The sequence below is a fragment of the Oculina patagonica genome, chromosome 9 (genome assembly GCF_052425735.1).
Source record: "Oculina patagonica isolate OP01 chromosome 9, crgOcupat, whole genome shotgun sequence".
Classification (NCBI taxonomy): Eukaryota; Metazoa; Cnidaria; class Anthozoa; order Scleractinia; family Oculinidae; genus Oculina; species Oculina patagonica.
This window is the reverse complement of record NC_135766.1, coordinates 32,013,765-32,035,189: the sequence shown is the minus strand read 5'-3', so window position 1 is coordinate 32,035,189 and position 21,425 is coordinate 32,013,765. Positions and strand designations below refer to the sequence as shown.

Genomic DNA, 21,425 nt, shown 5'->3' with positions numbered 1-21,425 from the left:
TGCATAATTTTTATGGTGTGTCTTTATGGAGAATCATAACAGTACACTGCTTTCAAAAACCAAGTTTGCAGTTATCAATCAACGCATACATATTTACCCATTTTGAAAGTGCTTTTAGAAATGCATATCGTTATTAAAAGAATGTAGGTTCTATATTTAGAAAATTTGTTGTTACTGAAATAGAGGAATGGAATATAAGCGATCAACTATGTTTTAAAAATTAAAGAATTCGATTACTGATTACAAATTTGATATTCTACGTACTTGTATTCTCCCCCGCCATGCAAAGGGAATTAAAATTGCTCGATCAATGATTTAAACAAGAATCACTGAAGGAAAGTATTTGTGTTCCGATTTACAATTTCTTTACCAAAAAACTGCAACGGGAGCAGTCACGTACTATGAATGCTTCGTTTTACAATAATCTGTTGGCTCGAGTGATCAAAAAAAAATTAAAGGAAGCTATAATGAGGGCGTTGAATAGAATTGGTCAGTCTAAACTGTCAGTCGTATACATCAGTCTAACAAAGGGACTTGTCAACCACAAGAAGTGCTTTAGAGTGAATTTGACAGGGGCTTTTCGTGTAAATAATCAAGTGAATTCTAACCGCTTTACGTCGTCTAGTCTTGTCCATTCTTGTGTCCCAACCTTACTTATTAATGTTGTTCAGACCTAGTCCAGAAAAGCAAAGTGTTTTTCATCGCTCATTTAATATTTTATTTATAACGCGCGAATCGCATTTATGATGACGTACTTGTGTGCGATTTGCACGATGGCATGATTTGGTCTGATATGACAACAACAGCCAGAATTCTTCAGTGTTAATTTTTCTCGTGCTAATTAGGGTAATTGTTATTTAAGCTCCACTGTGGTTTAAATTTTTAAATAACATGAAAGGGAAAAAGACAAGAATTCTAGTAGTTGAAGTCACATGATGACGATAATTGTGCTACTAAGTATAAGTTGGATTTCTGACGATATATGAACCATTCTCGTCGCCAGATCGAGCCGCTTGTCCCTCTTAGCCGGCTGAGCCTGGGGTACAAAGAGCAAGAGGCTCTGAGGACACATGATTTGATTGGTAGGATCTTCAACAAAGATAATTTAAATTTAGCAAATCAAATGAACCGTTTTAAAATCCCTTTGATGTAAGAGATTTTACCACGGTTGATTTGATTGGCTAGATTTAAATTCTCTTTGTTAAAAATCTAGCCAATCAAACCATGTGTTCCCCGAGTCACTTGTTCCTCTTGCCCCAGGCTTAACCGGCTAAAGAGGACAAGCAGGTCTGGGAACGAGAATGAATATATGAACAGGTTTATGCAATGGCTTAACGTTTCGACAATAACCTCTCAAGCATTGTGGGAGTCTGATATGCTCCTCTTTGTTGATTCTGCTTTTTCTTGTCAGCCTCTTCTTCATAAAGGCCGCAGAAATGCGTCACAAACACAGGTAAAGGCAAAATCAATAACAGCACAATCCCAAACACCATGCAAGCACTCGCCGTCAGTTTGCCTGGCAGAGTCTTGGGAACTATGTCACCGTATCCAACCGTTGTCATGGTGATAAGCGCCCAGTAAAAGATTTCAATAATGCTTCCGACTGCCTCGGTTTCTTCAAAGTAAAACAAGAAGCTGGAAAACAGAATAACTGCCATAAACACGCACATCATTAACGAGGACAGCGTTCTCCACGTGTCCGAGAAGGTTTTTCCAACGAGTTTTAAGCCGTCGCTGTAGCGACTGAGCTTAAAAACACGAAGAACTCGGCACAGTCGGATTATACGTAAAACACTGAATGAGGTCACTTGAAGGTTCATCTCAGTCCTCCAACCGTACACTGCTAAAGTTATAAAATACGGAGCGATAGCTGCTACGTCGACTATCCCAAACAACGAAAGAACAAAATTACATCTGTTTGGTGCAGTGCAGATTCGTATCATATACTCAAACAGGAAGAAAATGACTGTACTCGTTTCGAAAACAAACCATATACGCGCTGAGGAACAGTATTGTAAATTAGTCAGGGATGTCTCTCTCTCTGTTGTCATTTGATGGCTCCCGTTGTTAATTGGTTCTGTTGATTTATTGAGTGTTGATTGATTTGCTACACGGTTGGTAGTATTAATTATGTCTTTAGAGCAGTTCAGTTCCGGCATTGTCTCCAGACAAAAGGCAAAAACCGACAACAGTATAACGGTAATGGAGATTCTCCCCCAAATTTTACCTGCTAAGCTCGATCTAGGGTATTCCATCATCAGCCAGCATTTCGCTCGCATAATGTTTCTACGCTCTATGCAGTTTGGGTTTAAAACATTTTCGTGTCGGACGATTTCCGTGGCCAATAGCTCTTGCTTGTCGCTGGTTGTAGATGCCTCCGTAACATTCTTAGAACTTTTCCCATCCGCTTCGTCGTGTTCTGCTATTCCGAAGAATTTCAGCTCTTCACTGAAAGCGTTCTTTGAAATAGTCTCAGGTCGAGCGAGAATACCATTTGACTGGTAAAAGAAAAGAATGAAGTCGAACGCGGCCGGATCGCGATCCAGGCAGTATTGGTCTTCCACGGGATCGTAGAACTCTATTCGTCTTGTTGGACATCCAAGCATGGTCTCCGGAAATTGCTCTAGCGTGGCTTGAAACGTTTCAAATTGGAAGCCTCTTACGTTGATGCGAATTCTCCTTTGCCGGAAAAAGCCAGGACGTTCACGTAACTGCATATTGTCGTGCGAAGTGGCTTGCAATCGCCTGCAACTGTCTGGAGTGCGTTTTGGCAATCCTAGGCTAGCTTTCATTGTCGTTTGCGGTCTGATAAGTGAAGCTGGATTCTTCATGGAAGCACGCATCGTACATTTTTAGCACTCACGCTTACTTTTACTCTGATTAACCACGCTCAGCCCATGAAAATCTTCAAGATACTTGTCCGCTTGCAGTTGATAAGGAATCTCGATAGCTTATTGGTTATTTGAATCACATTGAATAAGCTTCCCCACTGCGAAAAAGCGAAAACATGACGTATTAATAGAGAAGGTCGCATCTTGTGTAAAACTGTGCATAAAACGATCAAATGTTTATTTTGAGTAATGACCAGGTGTTTTTTTTTTCTTTCATAAAGCGAGACACTTTTCCATCACGGCAATCTTTAAATTTACTTTCGTTAGTTCAACTTCAAGTTGTCAATTTCTTTTGGCATAAAAGTCACCTTTCTTCGGTTTTTTTATTTTACGTGTTGAGAGATGAAACTAAAGAACAAACGCTTTTTTCTAAGTTCCAGTTCACAGCAATAGATTTTGTTCCCTCTACAGGAAGAAACCTATTTTTTAATTATTTGACAGCGAAGTTGTCAACTCCTCAGGAGACAATGAATTGTTTTTTTTATTGATCCACGCAATTTATTTCTCGATATTTCGCTAATCTCTGAATATGTATGGTCGCTAAGAATTAGTATGGTTATATACTAACCGTTTTTCTTGTGCGTTGCGGGGTCGTTCAGTGGATGCTATGTAGCAGGTGTAATATTCTCCTATCACTAATCGATTCCCACACGACTTATAAAATTCTGGGCTATTAATAGTGGCGAATGCGAATCGCATTCCGCTTTTTTCAGATCTCTTTTAGGTCAACTTCGGTAACGACTGTTTGATGAGTCTTTAGTTAAGCGATCACATCAAGGCCATCTTAACTCGATCGATAATCGTTTGCCGCACGCTAAATCACGCTGTTTAGCCAGGCGTCATTTAGAAGTGGAAAAACTCTCTTCTTTTGTTCAAGTCACTCTATTTCACAAACAATAACCTCGCATGTTGTCAGCGCATTCCGTAAAAAGCGATTTATTGACGTTAGAAGCAGGTGTTGTAGTAGCGTGATTAGTCTAGAAAACGTGATTCTAAACTAAAGAAATAATACTAACATGTAAACTGCTTGATTTTGAATACTTTGTTTTTGCTTTTAAGAGCAAATAAACAGACTGGTTATCATATATGCATATTGAGCATCGAAAGCTTCTTTCTAGGTAGTTACTCAGAGGAAAGGACAAGTATATAAGATATACACAAATAAACATCCAAGATATTTATAGCTATGTTGCAAACTCAGTTATTATACCTTAATTTTAAAGTCAGTTTGATTTTTGCCTCAATTTTTGATATTTTAGATAGATACACAACAGAATATTTACTTTAGCTGAATCAAAAGCCACAATAACTATTTATAAAATAAAAAATTACGCTCGCGCGCTAATTGACCTGGCGGTCTATAAATCATTTTATAGCTTTTTAATAGTAATACGAATTTGGTGTTAAATTTAGAAGAAACAATTAACAGTGTTTTAATTGTTGTAGCAAATAAGTCGCCGAGATGACACTGCTTTTATTTAAAATTCAAAGTGTGAAAGTTAGATTTTTATGGAATTAATTATTTAGATCAATTTTCGGCTACGAGACGTGTTTTCTGCGAGCTGTAAAGTATCAATGCAATTAAAGCGAAAAGCAGTTTATTGGTTATAAAATCACTTGCATGCGTGACCTCATGGAGACCTGTTTCAAACAGGCCGGTCAATATGAAAGCAGCAAAAGTTGTAATACCTCAACTGCTTACAATTCTGAAAAAGCCGAATGAATGTTTCTGCCTTCGTCAATCGTTAACGACCTCATTGTTTTCCCAGGATTTCAGAAAATCCAGGGGATATTCTGCATTCAACAAAAAGTATTGATTGACTAAAAGCTTGGAGTATTTTGGAAGGCATGTTTTTAAATTCTTTTGCCTGATTCTGTGCAGTATCGTCACTGCTCTAGAAACAACAGAAATGTTTTGCTACCAGGTGTTAGAGATGCTTATTTTATTTATGAAAAGAATCAAACCATGGGGTTCTAGCTGCATGAAAGCTAGAGAAAAAGCCACACTTTTAAAAGTGTTGCTCTCGATAATATAGAGATGAACGAAAAGATCCTTCGTTTATTTTTGATATAAAATATTGATGACCTTCCAAAGAATACCAGTTTAATTGGTCAACAAACAATTAAAGTTACGTTAGAATAAGCCCAAGGCTTAACCCCTTAAAAGCCCTCGTACAACTATTAAGGAGTTCTCCGTTCTGCTGTCGTAGATTTATTACAGAACTAGTCGGGGAACTTAATGTTAAAGGAGAAGTTCACTCCAGAATGGCCATTTATTTTCTTTATGCCAATAAAAAGCTTGTGCAAAGATATGTTATTCACCAAAATTTCAGCCTCCAACGTGCGCTATAACCCTACGAAATCTTTCTCTGAAGTAGCCCAAAACTCGACAACTAAACGCCGCCATCTTGGAGCTCAAAGTAATGTATGCGTGACGTCAAAGAGCTCAGCCTGAAGTTTGGCGGGAAAATTTTAATAGTCGAAACTCCTTGTTTCTTTGTGGTGGCTCTTGTTTGTCAAAATTCTTATTTGTTCAGCTCCATTTTGCTCATACAGAGCGTTCAGTTGTCGAGTTTGGGCAACTTGAGAGAAAGATTTCATAGGGTTATAGCGCACGTTGGAGGCTGAAATTTTGGTGAATAACATATCTTTGTATAAACTTTTTATTGGCGTAAAGAAAATAAATGGCCATTCTGGAGTGAACTTCTCCTTTAAGCTAAATAGAAGTATTTTATGAAAGGTTGTGTTAATGATATAGTTTAATTTTGCTAATTATATTTATTTATTTTTCTTAAATTTTATTTCTTGGGATGTTTTATTTAAAAGGGATAACCTCAAAAACTTGCCTTTAAGATGTATTTATTGTCTTTACATTTGAGCAGTATGAGAACGAGCCGCATAATTTCGGACGTTTTCAAGCTTGAATTACATCAGTATTCGTTACTTCATATTGATGTCATTATTAGAATAAATGTGAAATTAATATTAAAATGTGAGATAAGCCTGGTTTCACTTGCGACGCAAGCACAAGCGAAAGAACAAGCGCAGTCACGCACGCAAAAAGGACAAATTTTGACCCTTGTGCTTGTGCTTGCCGCAAGCTCAGCACACAAGCTCAGCACAAGCATTAATATGCAATGCGCTTGTGCTTTTGCTTGCGTCGAAGCCGTTTTCACGGTGAAATAATCAACAGCTCTTATTATTCAACAGATGCGCGCGCCGCCCATATATGGTCAAAATGTTAACGATATCTGTCATCCGTACATAACAGATATCCTGTGATATTCGTAGGTTGCGAAGATTCGTCCGAAATCTTGTAAAGCGCTGCACAATTACACTTTTTCTACGTGCAAGATGTGTTTCGTTGACAATTTGTTGAATAATAAAACAATTATCCTGCTCAATCTTGCGGAATATCGTCTGATTTTAGCCGACTCGGCCTACGGCCTCGTCGACTAAGTATCAAGTATCAGGCGATATTCCGCTTGATTTCGCAGGAAAAAATTTTGTTATTATTCATTCAAAATATTTCTCTGTTTCTGATTGGCTTTCGATCCCCGGTTAATTCCAGCTAACCGGCTAGCGCCGACCAAATTTGGAAGAAATTCCAATTATTGGACGATTGACGAAAAATTAATGATCGCAACCAGCTCGTTCCCAAGAACCGCTGACGTCACGCGACTGAACGGCTTTGCAGCCGAGCAGGTTGAAACCGGGAAAATGGCCGCTAGATTTGAGCGTGACGATCAGGTAAAATTTTAAAGTTATTAGAAGACAAGGACCATGTTTTCTCGGGAATCTTTAACTGCAAGCAAGCCCAGTTGAAGGCCAACAACTGCAGCAAAAAGATAAGAAAAAAAGAAAAAGGAAAAGCGAGAAAAGAAATCGAAAAACTTAACCTGCGATCAGACGTTATTTTTCTCCCCGAGAAAAATAACGTCTGATCGCAGGTTAGAACAAACTTTGACTTTTTTACATACAGAAAAAAAAGGAAAGTGAGAAAAAAAAAATGGATAAAACGAAAAGTCTAGTTTGATTTGCGCGCATGCCCGAACAAAAATGCAGTAAAATTCGATGCTACTGGACATGAGAAAGGCGTACTTCAGTTTAATGTTGCAAATTCCGTATCGAGTAGTTTGGACTAGATTTAGCTCATATTTGACCAGAAAATGTCAAAACTGTCCAAAAATACGTTTTCCTTCCAAAACCTCCAAGTGCCCTAAAAATATTTAAAACAGACGCACCTTACGTCTGATTCATCTAAGTATTTAAAAGAGGTCACTCTGGTAAAACGTTTAGAAAAATGCCGGATGCAGTATTTAAATTCCAGCAATGTCTTAGGGTCACCACAGGTTTCTATCGATGGCATATGAAAAGGTAAAAGTTTGGACCACAGAGCGGAGCCCGGTCCCTTATTTAAAAACTTTCTTGGGTACCCCTGTGGGGCTTGGGGTGGGGGTGGGGAGGGCAAAGGTGTCTTCTTACAGGTAGTCTGCAATGCAGACGTTTTGTGGACGAACAAGCATTAAATATTCAATCGTCTGGTCCGTTTTCAAAGGAAAAAAAGCGAAAACCTAGATTTTCAACCTGCTCCAGGTCTACGGGTAGTTTATAGGAGTAGCGCAGTGACGTGAATGAGTGAAAACGTAAACATGACCCTCCCAAACATGAGGTTTTAATCCCCCGCACTTCTTTCACGTTCACTCTGCGTTCTATATTTACACGTATGCTTTAGATGTCGAGAATCTCTGCGTAAACCAGCTTTACGCATAAAGTTAGGGGTCCCCTTTAATAAGTCTCATTACTCTAACTTTACGCCAACCCGTAAAGGTGGCATAAAGCTTGCCTTTACACGATATAAATGTGGCGTGAAGGGTAAAATAAGCATTTTACAGAAGCTTTACGGCAACATCGCGTCAAATTAAATTCGTCGTTTCATGCTGTGCCTCACGCTGTTCCCGAAATATAACACTTTTCTTTCATTTTCTCTTTAGACAAATACAAATACAAATATTGATATTTTCCCGTTATACTTAAGCAGACGATAGCTGTCACTCCCCGGGTGTCACTCCTTGCATGCATGCGTGACTGTCATGAGTCGCACGCATTGTTCACGTGATTTCCTGCAACACGACACGATTCAATTCCTTGCTTTTGGAGAAATCAAGAATCAGAGTTCTTCCCCCATTACGCCTCAAAGATATTCTAGCACATTTAAATGTGAGAAGTCGAGCTAATAAAGAGCAAAAACTGACGGAACGAAATTTCAAATTCATCTGGAGAATTGCGTGCAGTCCACGGGGATTCTTCGTGACATTTTAGTGACAGACTTCAAATAAAACAAACATTTACAATTCTTCATTAATCACTGATGTTGGCTCGTGTACACCTTTCTTATTTTTTAGATATTTTCTTTTAGATATTTTTAAATCGTCCAAATTTAAAAAATCGCTCGAAATATAAAATTGAAATTAAAGATCTACTTCCGGTTAACACTGCTTTGCGCGCCTGAGTCCAGAAAACCGTAGGGTCCGTTCATTTCCGGTTTGTATATTTCGCACCGTGACGAATTTTATGGTCGACAGTGATGGTATGTCGGACTGGTCCTAACGAATAACGCCATTTGACAAAATACGATAACTTCCCCGTTGTAAAAACAAACGTTAACCTTAATTGTCGGTCGAATTTCCTTGTTTACGGCCGTTCAGTCAATAGCCGTGGAGAATGTGGTTTCCGCCCGAAGATGGCGCAGAATTTTACGATTTTGAACTCGAGCCTAGAGGGGCAAACGAATGGGGATGCAACGAGCAAACCGATGAACTGCGACGATTGATTCTTTATTTGGTACAGGAGAAGAAAGCTATGCTCGTCAAACTGCGGGGTTTGAGTGCTTTGCGCGAGGTTTTGCAAAGCGTTTACGCCAAGCAGGAACGCGACCAGGCAAACTTACGGGGCGCGGAAAATTCTCAAGAGCTTGCTGTCAGCGCGGGCGCTGGCAATCATTTTCCGACACGACAAACGCAAAGGGGAGAAAAATTGGAAAAGGATGAAGGGCCCGTTTCTTTCAAGGATGATAAGAAGCAAGACGTTTACACATACACAGACAGTTTGAAGGTGAGTTGTTTTGTTCTGGATGACAAGTGTAACCCTATCCGTCACGAGAGAGCATGCTTGTAATGTTATTGTGATTTGCAAGTCCTCGGTTATATTTGATACCTGATTGAGTGACTCACGAACAGAAGAGTTCTTTTGTTGACGTTGTTTGGCCGGACAACTGAACGCAAGAAGCGACATCTCCAGCTCACGAAATCGCTTCACCACGTGGTGTTTACGATTGCTTGGACACAAATCTCGTAAGTTTATTCTTTGTTTTGCAAATTATACATTCAGACACTGCTTGGCTGCTTTCAGCGTTTTTCCCCGCCTACTTTATTGGATTGTACAAACGCAGCGATGAGACAGCTCGCTTCGTTCGACTTCCACAACGCTTGTTTGCAAAAACCAGCTGCGCTTTGACAAAAGGAGCTTGAAAATAGCAAATAGTTCGACGTCATGAAACTGTCTTTAAGCGGGATGAGTTCATCTGTAATCGGTGAGTTGGTAAAATTCTGTGTTTCCGTGTGTTCGTCGACTGACATTCGAGGTGGAGCGATTCGTTCGTGCAAGCACATGCGATGGCCGTATTAAGTTTCAACCGAATTTTCGCTTCGATTTTAGCTCGTTCGCGCTCTTATGTTCACATTAATACCCTAGTACATAATTGCAGTTCCCATTCAGTTGTAGGCTCTTTAAAATTAGCTATGCGTATTCAAGGTAAATTAAGCGTAATAAACAATTATTCCATGCTTCAAAGCATCGCGGTGTTGTGTCGTTTTGATCGATCGCGGCAATTGTTTGCTAACGAAGCGGAACACACTTGTGGTCTTAATCAACTACATTCTAGCTACTTTCCTTACAATTTGCCTTAGAAATCAAAGCGTTTTCATGCATTGAGTCAAGGAGATCGGAGCTAAACCATGCGAGTTTCCTTTGTTTTCGTAAAGATCTGATCGCGTGCCAAAAGTACTCCGCATGTTCCATGCTGCGGGATGTTCATTTCGCGAGGTAGCAAATTACGTTACATGAATGCTACATTTCATGTTTAACCTCATACGCGGCCTTTTTGAAAGAAAAGTCTTGCAGAATTGTGTTCTTTATTGCGTGTTTGGCTTAAAATTAAGTTCGGCCCTGTTCTTACTTTACATGACGTGAGTAAAGTGTAATTCGATGCGAATCTCGCAGCTTTGTGTGATTGTGTCTGCCCTGCACGCCCGATCGCAGATGTAAATTCTATTATTCGATTTGCAAAGTATGTTAGTCTAATTTAGCCTTTCAATACGTTTGAGTGTGGAAGTTGTACTGTGTTTATCACGCATTCATCTGTGTTATTGGCGTTACAAGTTAACTCGCCGAAAGGCATTTCAATCCGGATGATATTTGCTCGCGAAAGATAATGCCGTGAGACAAGTGGTATTTAGGCTTTTGGAATTTTCTCCATTGTTCTGTAAAACGCTTCTGGTATATTACGCATTTTTTTCAAAACCCAGACCAGTATGTGATATTGTGATGATTGTCTCAGCGTGCCACTGTGTCATGGAATTGCACCAACTGGAACTCGCATTAGCAAGTAACGTTTTCTTTGCTTTCCCTTAGCCGAGCGTCTGAGAGATCTGTTTAGCTTTTTACTGCATTAGCTGATAATGTTACGCTGCACAATTAGACAAAGCACTTTTATGTGGTTGTTTAATTTAAGAAGATTTATGAATGGCAGCTTAAAATGACACTTAAAACTGTATTTCAAGCCCTGGAACTAATGCGTAGCAAATTCTCAAAACACAATAACACCGACGCTTATGATGAAAAATATTGCTTCTACTTTCTGATCGTCACAGAGTTTATTTAATGTTTGTTCTTAGAATTTTGCTGGTATATGAAGACAATATGACTAGATTACTTGATCTTATTTAGTCTCATCATGCCCACAATTGTCTGATTTTTTCAGTTTATATTGACAATTAAATAAAGAGAATGTGAACCTTGATCATACTCCAGGGGGTGTGTTCAATATTTATTCGCTTTCTCTTTTGTCTCAGCTCCAATTCCTGTAATTGAATATTGTATAAATTAGTGAAATGTGTTTCTCTTTGTGCTTAAGTTTAGAGAACTTTCTCCTTGATTTTAACTCTCAACAGCAGTTTTATTTTGAAGCAGCTACAACTATATGAGTTTTATATACTCTGTGTCAATGCCACATAAAATTAGATATTCTGTAACTGTTTCTCATCGATATACCCGGTACATTAATTGCTTACAATAAACACTTAAAAAATCAATTTGCTGGTATCATTTAAGACAATTTTAACTTTAATGCCCCTTCTCTGGCAGCTGAAAGAAAATAAATCATAAAATTTTTTTGTGCACTTCAAAACAATATATCTATATACAAATCCCAAGAAAAGCAAATGAAAATTCCAAGCGTGGGGGGTAAGTTTAAAGCCAAATGTTTAAAAGAGTAATGCATCAGGCAAATTACTTTCTTCTAGGCTTCTCCAACAAAAACGAGTTGACATAGGCTGCTATGAGTAAGGTGGTGGCACATTTCTCATGGATAATATTAGATATTGCAACAAATTCACAGTATTAATAAGTATCAGTTTATTCTGTGTGACTTTGTAGTTTCAGTTTGCTAGTAAGCATTTACAATTTTTTTCCCAGCCGCCACTTCCTTGGGACCCTGGCCTGGTGGGGGGGGGGGGGGGGTTAAATTTGGAGTTTTGATTATGAAATCAAACTTTGACTCTTATTTTCGTTCAAAGAAAAACTGTAGTTTTGGATTGTATTTGCTTCTAAGTATTTCGTACATGACTTGAACTTCCTTTAATTTGTTTTTACTTTCGTCTCAAGAATACAGACTTGATCACAAACTTACGGCAAGCTAACAAAGAACTCCAAGGGCAAATCAGGTTGCTTGAAGAAGTAACTCGTGGTTCAGAAGCAAACGACAATTGCTGTGAAAGTAAGTAGCTTGGTGACGTTAACCATATTAATGTCTGCTTAAATTTGTTATCTCTGTAGGAGCAAACGGTCTTTCCAATGATACCCATATTAGAGTGATTGGGTCAATTGGGCTTGAAACAACTCAAAAATGCTTACAAATTTGAGTAAAAAACTCATAGGAAAATTTGCCTCAACCACCTTTGGCTCCTTGATGGCGAGAATTTCGTGTTTGGATGATTCTTTCTCGGAAATTCTTGAACTGTAAACAGGCCCAGTGGAAGGCCAACAACTGCAGTAAAAAGATAAGAATTAAAAAGGAAAAGCGAGAAAAAATTGAAAAACAAAAAGCTTAAATGTAGGTGGTAGAGCACATTTTGACTATATTTTTTGCAAACCTTAGCAAAAACGCCATGAAATGCGTTGCTAGTGGAAAGAAAGACACACTTCAATGTTATAAAATTATGTCATTTTGAGTAGCTTGCATTGGAGCAGATTGAGCTCACATCTGACCAGAAAATGTCAAAACTGTCCAAAAAATACACTTTTGATTTTTCAACAATCTCCGGGAGTCAAAGGTTTATCTCAAGTAGCATGATTTAAATGCCAAATGTGGTATTTGTTTTTTACTTGTACTAGCTGGGTTTATATTTCCTCCACTCTGAGTATTTCCTGACATCTTATTGACATGTAGGGCCATAACTGAATACAAGTGTTGGCCTGTGGAGGGCTTGGAGGGTTTTTAATTTAATTTTTTTTTTTTTTTGGGGTGGGGGGGGGGGGGAGATTTGAGGATGTATGTTCATAGATGTGTGCTATTTATGTTCTTCATATATCATCATCATCATCATCATCATCATCATTATCATGCATGTTTCTATAATAACTCAGTACATAAGAAACATTTGGAAACAAAAATGATGATCATTAGCGTAACAATTATGGCAAAAAAATACAATCTAATTTCTTGGATAATTTGTACGATAATATGAAATGCAGGAAAAGTTGAGTATTTCTGCAGATGGTTTGCACATGGCCAAAGTAGAAAATAATATCAGTCCATTTGTCATTCACCACAAACTTCTGATAACACATGTTTTTATCAATAAAGTAATCTTAATAAAAACACCCACAATGATAACTATTCAACTGTAGTCATAACATGTTTGTGGCCCAGGGGGAGTACTCCAGGGTCCAAGTGACGGGGTTGTGCGAAGGATTTTTTGGGGGTCGAAATTTTCGATTCCGGGATTTTTTTGGGTAGGAGAATTTGGCAGGTATTTTTTTGGGTGACTTGATTTAAATAGGGGATTTTTTTGGGTATTAAAATCAAACTAAAGTGCCTTAGCACAGCCTTGGCAATTTAGGGGTAATTTGACTAGGGATTTTTTTTGGGCGTTTTTTTGGTCCAGGGACTTTTTTGGGTAATGTCGGAAGACTTAGGTATTTTTTTGGGTCCTGAGTTTTGCCTCCAGGGTGTTCATTAGGCATCGGAGATCGGAGAATTCTCCGGCTTAATTTCAAAGGCCTGTAACTATTTTTTTTATAAAGATGCGGAACCTTTTAAAATCATTCTCTGGTTACTTTACACTATTCTCCTGCTATTACAATTCTTAATGAAAACCCTGTGCCTCCATTTGATCATCCCCGTCACTTTGATCCCGGAGTACCCCCCCTGGGGTTTGTGGCATGATACATTGGAAACACTTGTAGCTGTTTGCAGAAAGATTTAATCCCATGGTTCAGTCATTTTGGAAAAAAAAGACAGAATGTTTTTCATACAATTTGACCGCTTATTTGCTGCAAATTATGTGGCACATGTACATTTTTCAATATTTTTCTTTATTTCTTTTTCATTTTTGATGTAACAGTGAATATTCTTGCTCATACTGTAGTAGATGCTACATGTATATATGCAGTCTGTGGCAGTGTTTGTTGTTCATTTTGTTTTATTCTCTGGAGGTCCCTGTTAACAATCCCAGCTTTTTTTATTTATCTTTTATTACAACTTATCATTGCACCGTGGAAGGCGCGGTGGCCTAATGGTTAGTGGGCCAGACTCCGGATCAAGTGGTGCGGGTTCGAGACCTGGCCAGTGTACTGCATTGTATTCTTAGGCAAGACACTTTACTCTCATCATGAGTACCCCAGGTGTATAAATGGGTACCTGCGAATTTGCTGCTAGGGGGTAACCCCACGATGGACTAGCATCCCGTCCAGGGGGGACTGAGGAGAAGTACCCCTAGCCGCTCAATATAATTACAGAAACCGGGATAAGCTCCGGCCTGATGAGCCACTTGGCTCGACACTGAGTAGGCTTTACCTATCATTGCATTGTGCTCTAATTTCTCTTGTACTCTCAAAATTTGGCAGTTGAATTCTAACTATGGTGAATTTTAATTATTCTTCTTTTTTTCACTGTAGGGTGCTCAAGATACGTAAAATCTCGGCTAGTGCAGTACATTTTCAAGACAAAGAAACTAGAACGAGCTCTCAAGACCAAAGATGTGTTATGTTCTTCGCTCGCTGACAAACTAGATGTTATGAGGGAAGAAAAGACTTCGAGGGAAACTGGTTATCCAACAAGAAATATGAATCACAACAACAGAGGCAGTGGGAATGAATACTCTCAGCCAGGGGAACAATGTAACGGATATAGCAGTGCTAACGAACCAGAATCTACACGAGAACAAGCAAGGAATTTTCAAAATGAAGGAAGCAAAGAGAAAACGGAGAAGTCGGTTGTGAATGGAAGTGTCGGTATTTGCTCAAATGAAGCCCAAGCACTGAAGACGAGATTTGAAAATATGGAGAAAGAGCTCCACCTGGTTAAAGATGAACTGAGCAAAGTTTGCACGGAAAAATCCCAGGTATTTTTTAACTGTAATCGTTAAGTTCTGAAAGAGCTTAATGGCAGTTGCACTGTTTGAATTTTGTTTAGAGTTTCAACGGGGTTGTAATGTGATAAAAAAAAACCCACTTACCTTATTAAAACTAGGAGCCCCTCTACGTCACTGCAGTAAATAAAAAGGCACATTACAGAGATGGCGAGGGATTTTGTTTATCAAAATAACTTAGCCTAACTTTCTGAAGAACTCACCGAAAGAAACTCTCGACTGGCCCTCTCGACCTTCTCCGAATTTGCGCGGCAAATATTTTCCCGCCGTTCCAGACGTCTACACATCCGGGTCCTGTACACACCGGGAGGGAAGGAGTCCCGTATGTTCCCTAGGTATGGGCCGCGGTATGGTCTGTTAAAATTAAACTACCCAGTGGCACTTAATTTGCTATGCTCCAAAAAAGAAATTAAAACAACCTGTTTAGACAATTCTTAGTTATTGTTCGAGCCTTCAACATTCGGTTTTCAATCCTTAAATAGGATTCATGGTTAACAACCTTTGCAGTACACACCTGGCCTAAATTTAGTGGAGTACCTCCCAACCCCCTCCCTAATTCCCGAGCCTCTACATATTCTTGGCAGCTGCAGGCAAGTCGATTACGTTTGGGGCTACATAAACAACTGATAAACTAATTTTTATAACTACTTTTTACAGCTAGAAAGGCGCTTGAAAGATTTGCAAGAGAGTCACGACAAAGAAGAGAACGCACTACGTGTCCAGATCAACAAATTGCAGCAGGAAAAAAGGCAGCTACAAGACACCGTTACACAGTACCAGTCAAACGAACAAAAACAAAAACAAGAGTTTGACCAAGTGCTGTACCGTGCTCAGGAGATGCAGGAAATGCTTGAGCGAGAGACGCAAGAAAAGTTCGCTTCTATTGCAGAACAAAAGTCTCTGAGGCAGCAGGTCGAAAATCTGTCCAAGAACATGAAATCGTTGCAAGTAAGTTCCGGTAAAACAGCTTTCTATTTCTGTTTATTACCGCAGAGGAGAACACAAAAAAAGAAAAAAAAAGGGAAAAACGCATATGGAAATTCCCCACCAGTTTAGGGGGGGGGGGGAGTTCATTTGGTGGGGGAGGAGGGGAAGGGGGGGGTAACGTCTCTGTGGGCGGTGACGCTACCCACAGCAGACATAGGGCTCCAATCTTTAATTAACATTTTTAGTTTTTTTTAATGACTCGGATGATTTTTTCAACTTCCAGTATTAATATAAGCCTTTAAATGATGTTGAAGGCTTCTCTGCCTTGCAAAGGAGGATTTGTTTCATTAAGACGTTGAAATGTTTTTGTTTCCTTGTTACTAACAGGTTAAAAGTGAAGAATTTGTCCGTTTTCATTGTGATCAAGAAGACCAGATTGACGACTACAAGAGACTGAAGAAATTAATTCATGACAACGGTTTGCCAAGCATTGAGCAGTTGATTGCATTGCAGAGACAGGTGAAGATAATGATTAACATAAATCGGCCATTTCCAGCTTCCCTCTTAAAGCAAATTTCGATTCAAAGTCTATCTGCAAGTCTTAACTCCCTGGGACTTTATAGAAGCCTCAATTCCGGTTTCTGCCGCTCAAAGCTCAGTATATTTTGCCAGGTTGCTCCAACAATTTGCCGCAACCCATTTTTCCCCCTGGGTAGAGTGAGACAGTGTGAGAGTTACATATTTTGACCCCGGGGGGGGGGGGGGTACTCAAAAAAACTTTATACGGGGAGGCTCCGCCCCGAGTTCTAACCCCTTACCCTTTTATATACCATTTTGACAGAAATTGTACCCCTTTCGTATACCTTTAACTGAAAAACGGTACCCCTTTCATATACTTAAAAGACGTGGCGTGGACTTAAAACAGGACTTTTTTTTGTCATTTTCATGTAGCGCTTAATTATTTAAAATAATACAGACATAAATTGCGTCTGTTCGAAATATTTTAATAAAAGGCCCTTTTAAAAACCTAAATGACAGATTTTTTATACCCTTTCATATACCTAAACTCGTGAAATCCCTACCCTTTAATATACCTGAAGCCTGAAAAAGGTACCCCTTTTCGGGCGGAGCCTCCCCGTATAGGCCATTATAGGGAGTACCCCCCCCCCCCCCGGGATTTTGACCAAGAACACAAAAGAGGCCTTGAAGATGCGTGCTTTGGAATGCGAAATGTTGAAAAAAAAGTTAGTTTCTTTTTTAAAACCATGGGTAGTCCATGTGCTATGTTGGTTACCCCTGTTTGCATTTATTTCTTTTGAAATTGAAATGGTCAAGTAACAAGAGTGTTTAAGGCCTTGGTAGGTCCTCGCACTTGGACCAGTTGACCCCAATAGAAGTCCATCACACTAGATTTCCCGGCTGTTTTGGATAAGAAAACTTGGTTTAGTACTCAGACATATCCTTATTTTGTTCCTTTTTTTTGTTCCTATAGAATGAATCATACCGTGAAGAGTTTCTGAACGAACGGAAAGAGAAAGAACGTGTACTATCATTGAAAGACAAACTGAAGCGAGACCTAGAGAATGCGCAGTCTCGTATCTCCTCTCTTCAAGAACAGGTAGGATTTGTAGTCAAGTTTGTAATCATGTTAATATTGGCTAAAAGTCGATAAAGTTATACGTTAATTTATTAATCTATCGCACAGAAAAAGGACAGTGTTTCAAAATTAATTAAACATCGGATTGGCGACAAACCCTCGGACGTACAAGCAAATTCATACCCCCCACCGTGGTATAGGTGGGTGGTAGTAGTGGTGGTACCCCCGCCTAAAGTTTTCGTTATATTTATGCCCAGTAAAATAATTTAGCACTGAGTAGAAGTATGTTCTACAAGATAACATAATTTTTTGCTTATTTTACAAGATAACATAATTTTCGTTGAAGTCATTAGAGCCGCCATTTGGGTCCGCCATTTTGGATTTCGGTGTGGAAAATAACGGAAATTAAAAGAAATCAAGCCAAAATGCTTTATATGGAATGTAAAATTAAGCAAGTCCTCTAATGTTGTTAAAAAAAAAACTGGAAAAATAAAGAAAAATGTAAAAATGGCAATTTTTTGGCCAGACCTGCTTATAATTACTACGTTGCAATGGCAACGTCAAGTCATGGACAAATGGTTGTCATATCAAAATTTTCGCAAGGGGTGAATAAACAGCTACTGAAAGTTTCAGCATTATAGTGTAAATTCCCTTTTAAAAACCTCAAAGCGGGAGTGGGGGGGGGGGGGGAGATCCACCCCTCTCCCCCTGTACGTGCGAGGGTGCGAGGGTTAAGTTGCTTTGGCTAGGTACCATGAATAAAAATACTGTCTGATTCAACGTGTTTTTCAAACTGCGAAGTGATTCCCTTTTGACAGTAAATGTGTTTTTTATTTTTCTCCAGGTCTACAAGTATCGGGAACACATCTTTTTCTTGCAGCAGAAGTTTAAGCAGGAGGGAGTCAGTCAGCCTAGCTCTCCGATGTTTGACATGCCGGCGCCTACCCCTCAGGGGAACAATCTGAGCAGGCTGTATGGCAGCACTGCCACCCAGTACATCAATGAGATGCTCCTGCAGGGTAACGCTTCTCCGAAATTTCCTGCTTCACCACTTCCTGAAGGTAAAAAGCCCGGTCCGGGAAAGCATGGTGACGGAACTGGCAAACAGTGGCAGTACCAACAGGTCAGCTATAGTCGCGCTAGGTCATGCAAAGTCACGCTAGGTTACGCTACCTCACGCAAGGTCACGTTACATCACGTTTGGGCACTCTAACTTAGGTCATGTTAAGATACACTAGATCAGTTTAGGAAATTTAGTCTGATATAAACAGGTCTTAAGAAATAGAATGAAAACATAATGACAGTTATTTGGACGCATGTTGCAAAGCCTCAACGAGTTTACAAATCTTTCAAAAAAAGGGAAAACGTTGCAATTTGGGGTATTTTTAGTTACAATAATGGAAAAAATACAATTTAAAAGTGGAAGAAAAGGTTTACTAGCTAATGACAAAACAAACGGACCGAACAAACAAACGAATATTCGTGGAATTCAGAGTGCAGAACAAAAGGTAAAATTCCGGGCGGATAACAACAACAACAACCATTTTATTTTGCCAGAGAAAATAAAGAGTAAATAAAGAACTACTCAGAATAGCGAAGATCGCACTTAACGAGCTAAGTAGTTTCGGAAATTAAAAACTTAATTAGCTTACAAAAATGAAGTTTGCGATTTGGAAAATGATCTTTGTTACTTTCTATACTTCCAGGGAGGTTATGGTCGATTTGGTCGACAGATGTCTGCGGAGGACTGGAAACAACGGGGCCCAAGTCAAGGTCAAGGTCAAGCTTGGGACAACTTTTACGGCTCAAACCAGTCCCCTGGTAGACTCTCCTCTACCAGCAGTCTGTCTTCTGTGCGCTCTGGTTCCAGTTCGTCGGAAGAGGTTCCTGTCGAGGGCCAGATGGACGGAAGAACACCGTTTGGTATGGGCGGGATAGGTAGCCGACGACAAGGCCCTCGCCCCTCGGGATTACCCGAAAAAGCTGTGGATGAGTCACGTGGGATGCAACAAAGCTACGGGTAAGAAGTCATTTCGGTGTTTGCTTGTTACCAGTTTCAAAAATGGTGGTGAGATGCCCAACCTTTCATGTGGAAAATAGTTTTATTTGCAAGACTATGAACGTGGAAGTAAAACTTATAGTCCATCAGCTGGAGGGGTTATATGGCTCACTTAAGGGGAACAAACGAAACTTGTCTAATATTAATCTTTGACTATTAAGCATCATAAAAATGTGTGATAGCAAGGATAGAACGGTAGCTTTCACTGTGTAAATCGAATTTTAAATTTGCCCTCATATCCTTCTTTTGGCCGCCATCTTGGATTTTAAAAAAAATCCTTATTTTTTTTAATCGTTCTTAAATTTTTGCTTAGGCATACATTTGAAAGTAATTCGTATTCGGGACATTATTTTAGCATTGTTTACGGTTATTAAAGCAAACTACGTCATAAATGACTTCACAATGTCCGCCATTTTGTTTTTCAGCTTGTTTTCCTTTTGCTCCTCAATCATCTGAAATAACAAAATTAAAGGCGTTCTACATCACAATGCTAGATATAAATTACGCTCTTAAACTTTTTCTAACGTCTTTTTCTACGCTTAGTCAAGTATACTACACCATGAATCAGTATATCCCAAATCAGATAATAAAGCTTTGTCCACACATGAGGTAAGACTAGGGCTCAGTAAAAAGAGATTGTTGAGTACAGAAGCGCCACAATCGTATTGAGTCCTCCTTCACTGCTGTCACTTCTGTCAACTCTTCTGAAGCCGACTTAGATCGAAGCCACACAAATTCAACAACGTTAGAAATACTGTCTACTTCTCAGCCGTGGCCGTGAGGGGAGGGAATTACCGGGAGCGGTTCAGTGGCTCTTCTCCAGATTGCGGCTTGAAAATTTCCTCTTGTAACATGGAGTCGTGGAGATGACTCACATGGTGGGAGAGCCTCTGGCTTCACTTTTCCGCCTTTGGCGCAGTGAATCTCATAGCACAGCACATGCACACTCTGGCACGTCTTCCCGTACAGCTGACACACTAATGCCTCCGTATCTTTAAAGGCTGGTTCTCATATGATCGACCCGATCGTCTCTGTCGCCTCTGTCGCTTCAAAACGTTTGCTTGCGATCGAGGCGATCATATGAGAACATTACAGAGACGTCTGCGACGAAGAAGCTTCCTGTTTTTTGGGGAAAATCGCTTTCAGTCGAGGCTTCCAAAATTGGTTTGTGATTCCGGATCACGGCAGTACGATGTAAGGTTGTCCATGAAGAAATATATCTGCGCTGGGCTAGCTTTGAATCCGAGCCACCGCATATAATGCATTCGTCCGCCATTGATCATAGTGCAGAGGAAACACTTTTGAAATCGCGCGAAGAAAGAAAACCCATTGAATGTTCGTGGTTCTCATATGATCGACCCGATCATATGCGCTGGGCTAGCTTTGAATCCGAGCCACCGCATATAATGCATTCGTCCGCCATTGATCATAGTGCAGAGGAAACACTTTTGAAATCGCGCGAAGAAAGAAAACCCATTGAATGTTCGTGGGACCATGTGTTTAAAATATAGGACTGGGTAGGAAGGTGGCAATTGATTTTCAGGGGGCTTTATTCAAGACACTTGTATGACAATGCTATTTTATCTGTTCGCTCTCTTTTCTTCTAGAAATAATTTTAAAATCTGCACTTTTTGCTATATTTATTGGTACAGACAGTCATATTGTGATCAATAATCAGGCGTCGTGACGTCACATATGACGTCAAATGGTTATAATTGAAACACTAGAATGAACGAAATCATGTTTTAGTTCCAATACGTTCTTAATTTGCGTTTGAAATGCGATTCGTTCATGTTAAAAGAAAAAAACAAGCAGCTTTGTAGCCTTCCCCCAAAATCCAAGATGGCGGCCAAAAGAAGCGTATGGTTGGGAAATTTAAAATTCGATTTACTAAGTTAAAGCTACCGTTCCAACCTTGCTATCATACATTTTTATGATGTTCAATAGTCAAAGATTAAGATAAGACATGTTTCGTTTGTTCCCCACAAGTGAGCCATAAACCCAAATTTTCGGATCTCAGC

General features: G+C 39.5%; 2 protein-coding genes across 3 annotated transcripts in view; one reads left to right on the top strand and one right to left on the bottom strand.

Moving 5' to 3' along the window:
- Nucleotides 1-21,425, top strand: part of LOC144664660 (uncharacterized) — a 63,738-nt gene that overhangs the window by 41,293 nt on the left and 1,020 nt on the right. Inside the window, exons 1-8 of one of the 2 annotated variants that reach the window (XM_078525836.1) lie at nt 8,462-9,005; nt 11,835-11,946; nt 14,349-14,794; nt 15,479-15,769; nt 16,136-16,267; nt 17,241-17,366; nt 18,190-18,468; nt 19,052-19,365. The exons of the other annotated variant lie outside the window; for it this stretch is intronic. Coding sequence (XP_078381962.1) covers nt 8,616-9,005; nt 11,835-11,946; nt 14,349-14,794; nt 15,479-15,769; nt 16,136-16,267; nt 17,241-17,366; nt 18,190-18,468; nt 19,052-19,365 — 2,090 coding nt within the window. The 5' untranslated portion in view covers nt 8,462-8,615. Of the gene's footprint in view, nt 1-8,461; nt 9,006-11,834; nt 11,947-14,348; nt 14,795-15,478; nt 15,770-16,135; nt 16,268-17,240; nt 17,367-18,189; nt 18,469-19,051; nt 19,366-21,425 lie in introns of those variants that run through there. 2 annotated transcript variants of the gene reach the window in all.
- On the bottom strand, nt 503-3,627 carry LOC144666177 (potassium voltage-gated channel subfamily A member 1-like). Its single transcript, XM_078527541.1, has 2 exons — nt 3,460-3,627; nt 503-2,989 (listed from the first exon to the last, which is right to left on the bottom strand). Exon 2 carries the CDS (start codon nt 2,841-2,843, stop codon nt 1,332-1,334), a length of 1,512 nt encoding a protein of 503 aa, XP_078383667.1. The 5' UTR covers nt 2,844-2,989; nt 3,460-3,627; the 3' UTR covers nt 503-1,331.

Bases quoted from the DNA above. Each gene is read 5' to 3' on its own strand.
- LOC144666177 (XM_078527541.1), bottom strand. From the start codon at position 2,843: ATGCGTGCTTCCATGAAGAATCCAGCTTCACTTATCAGACCGCAAACG.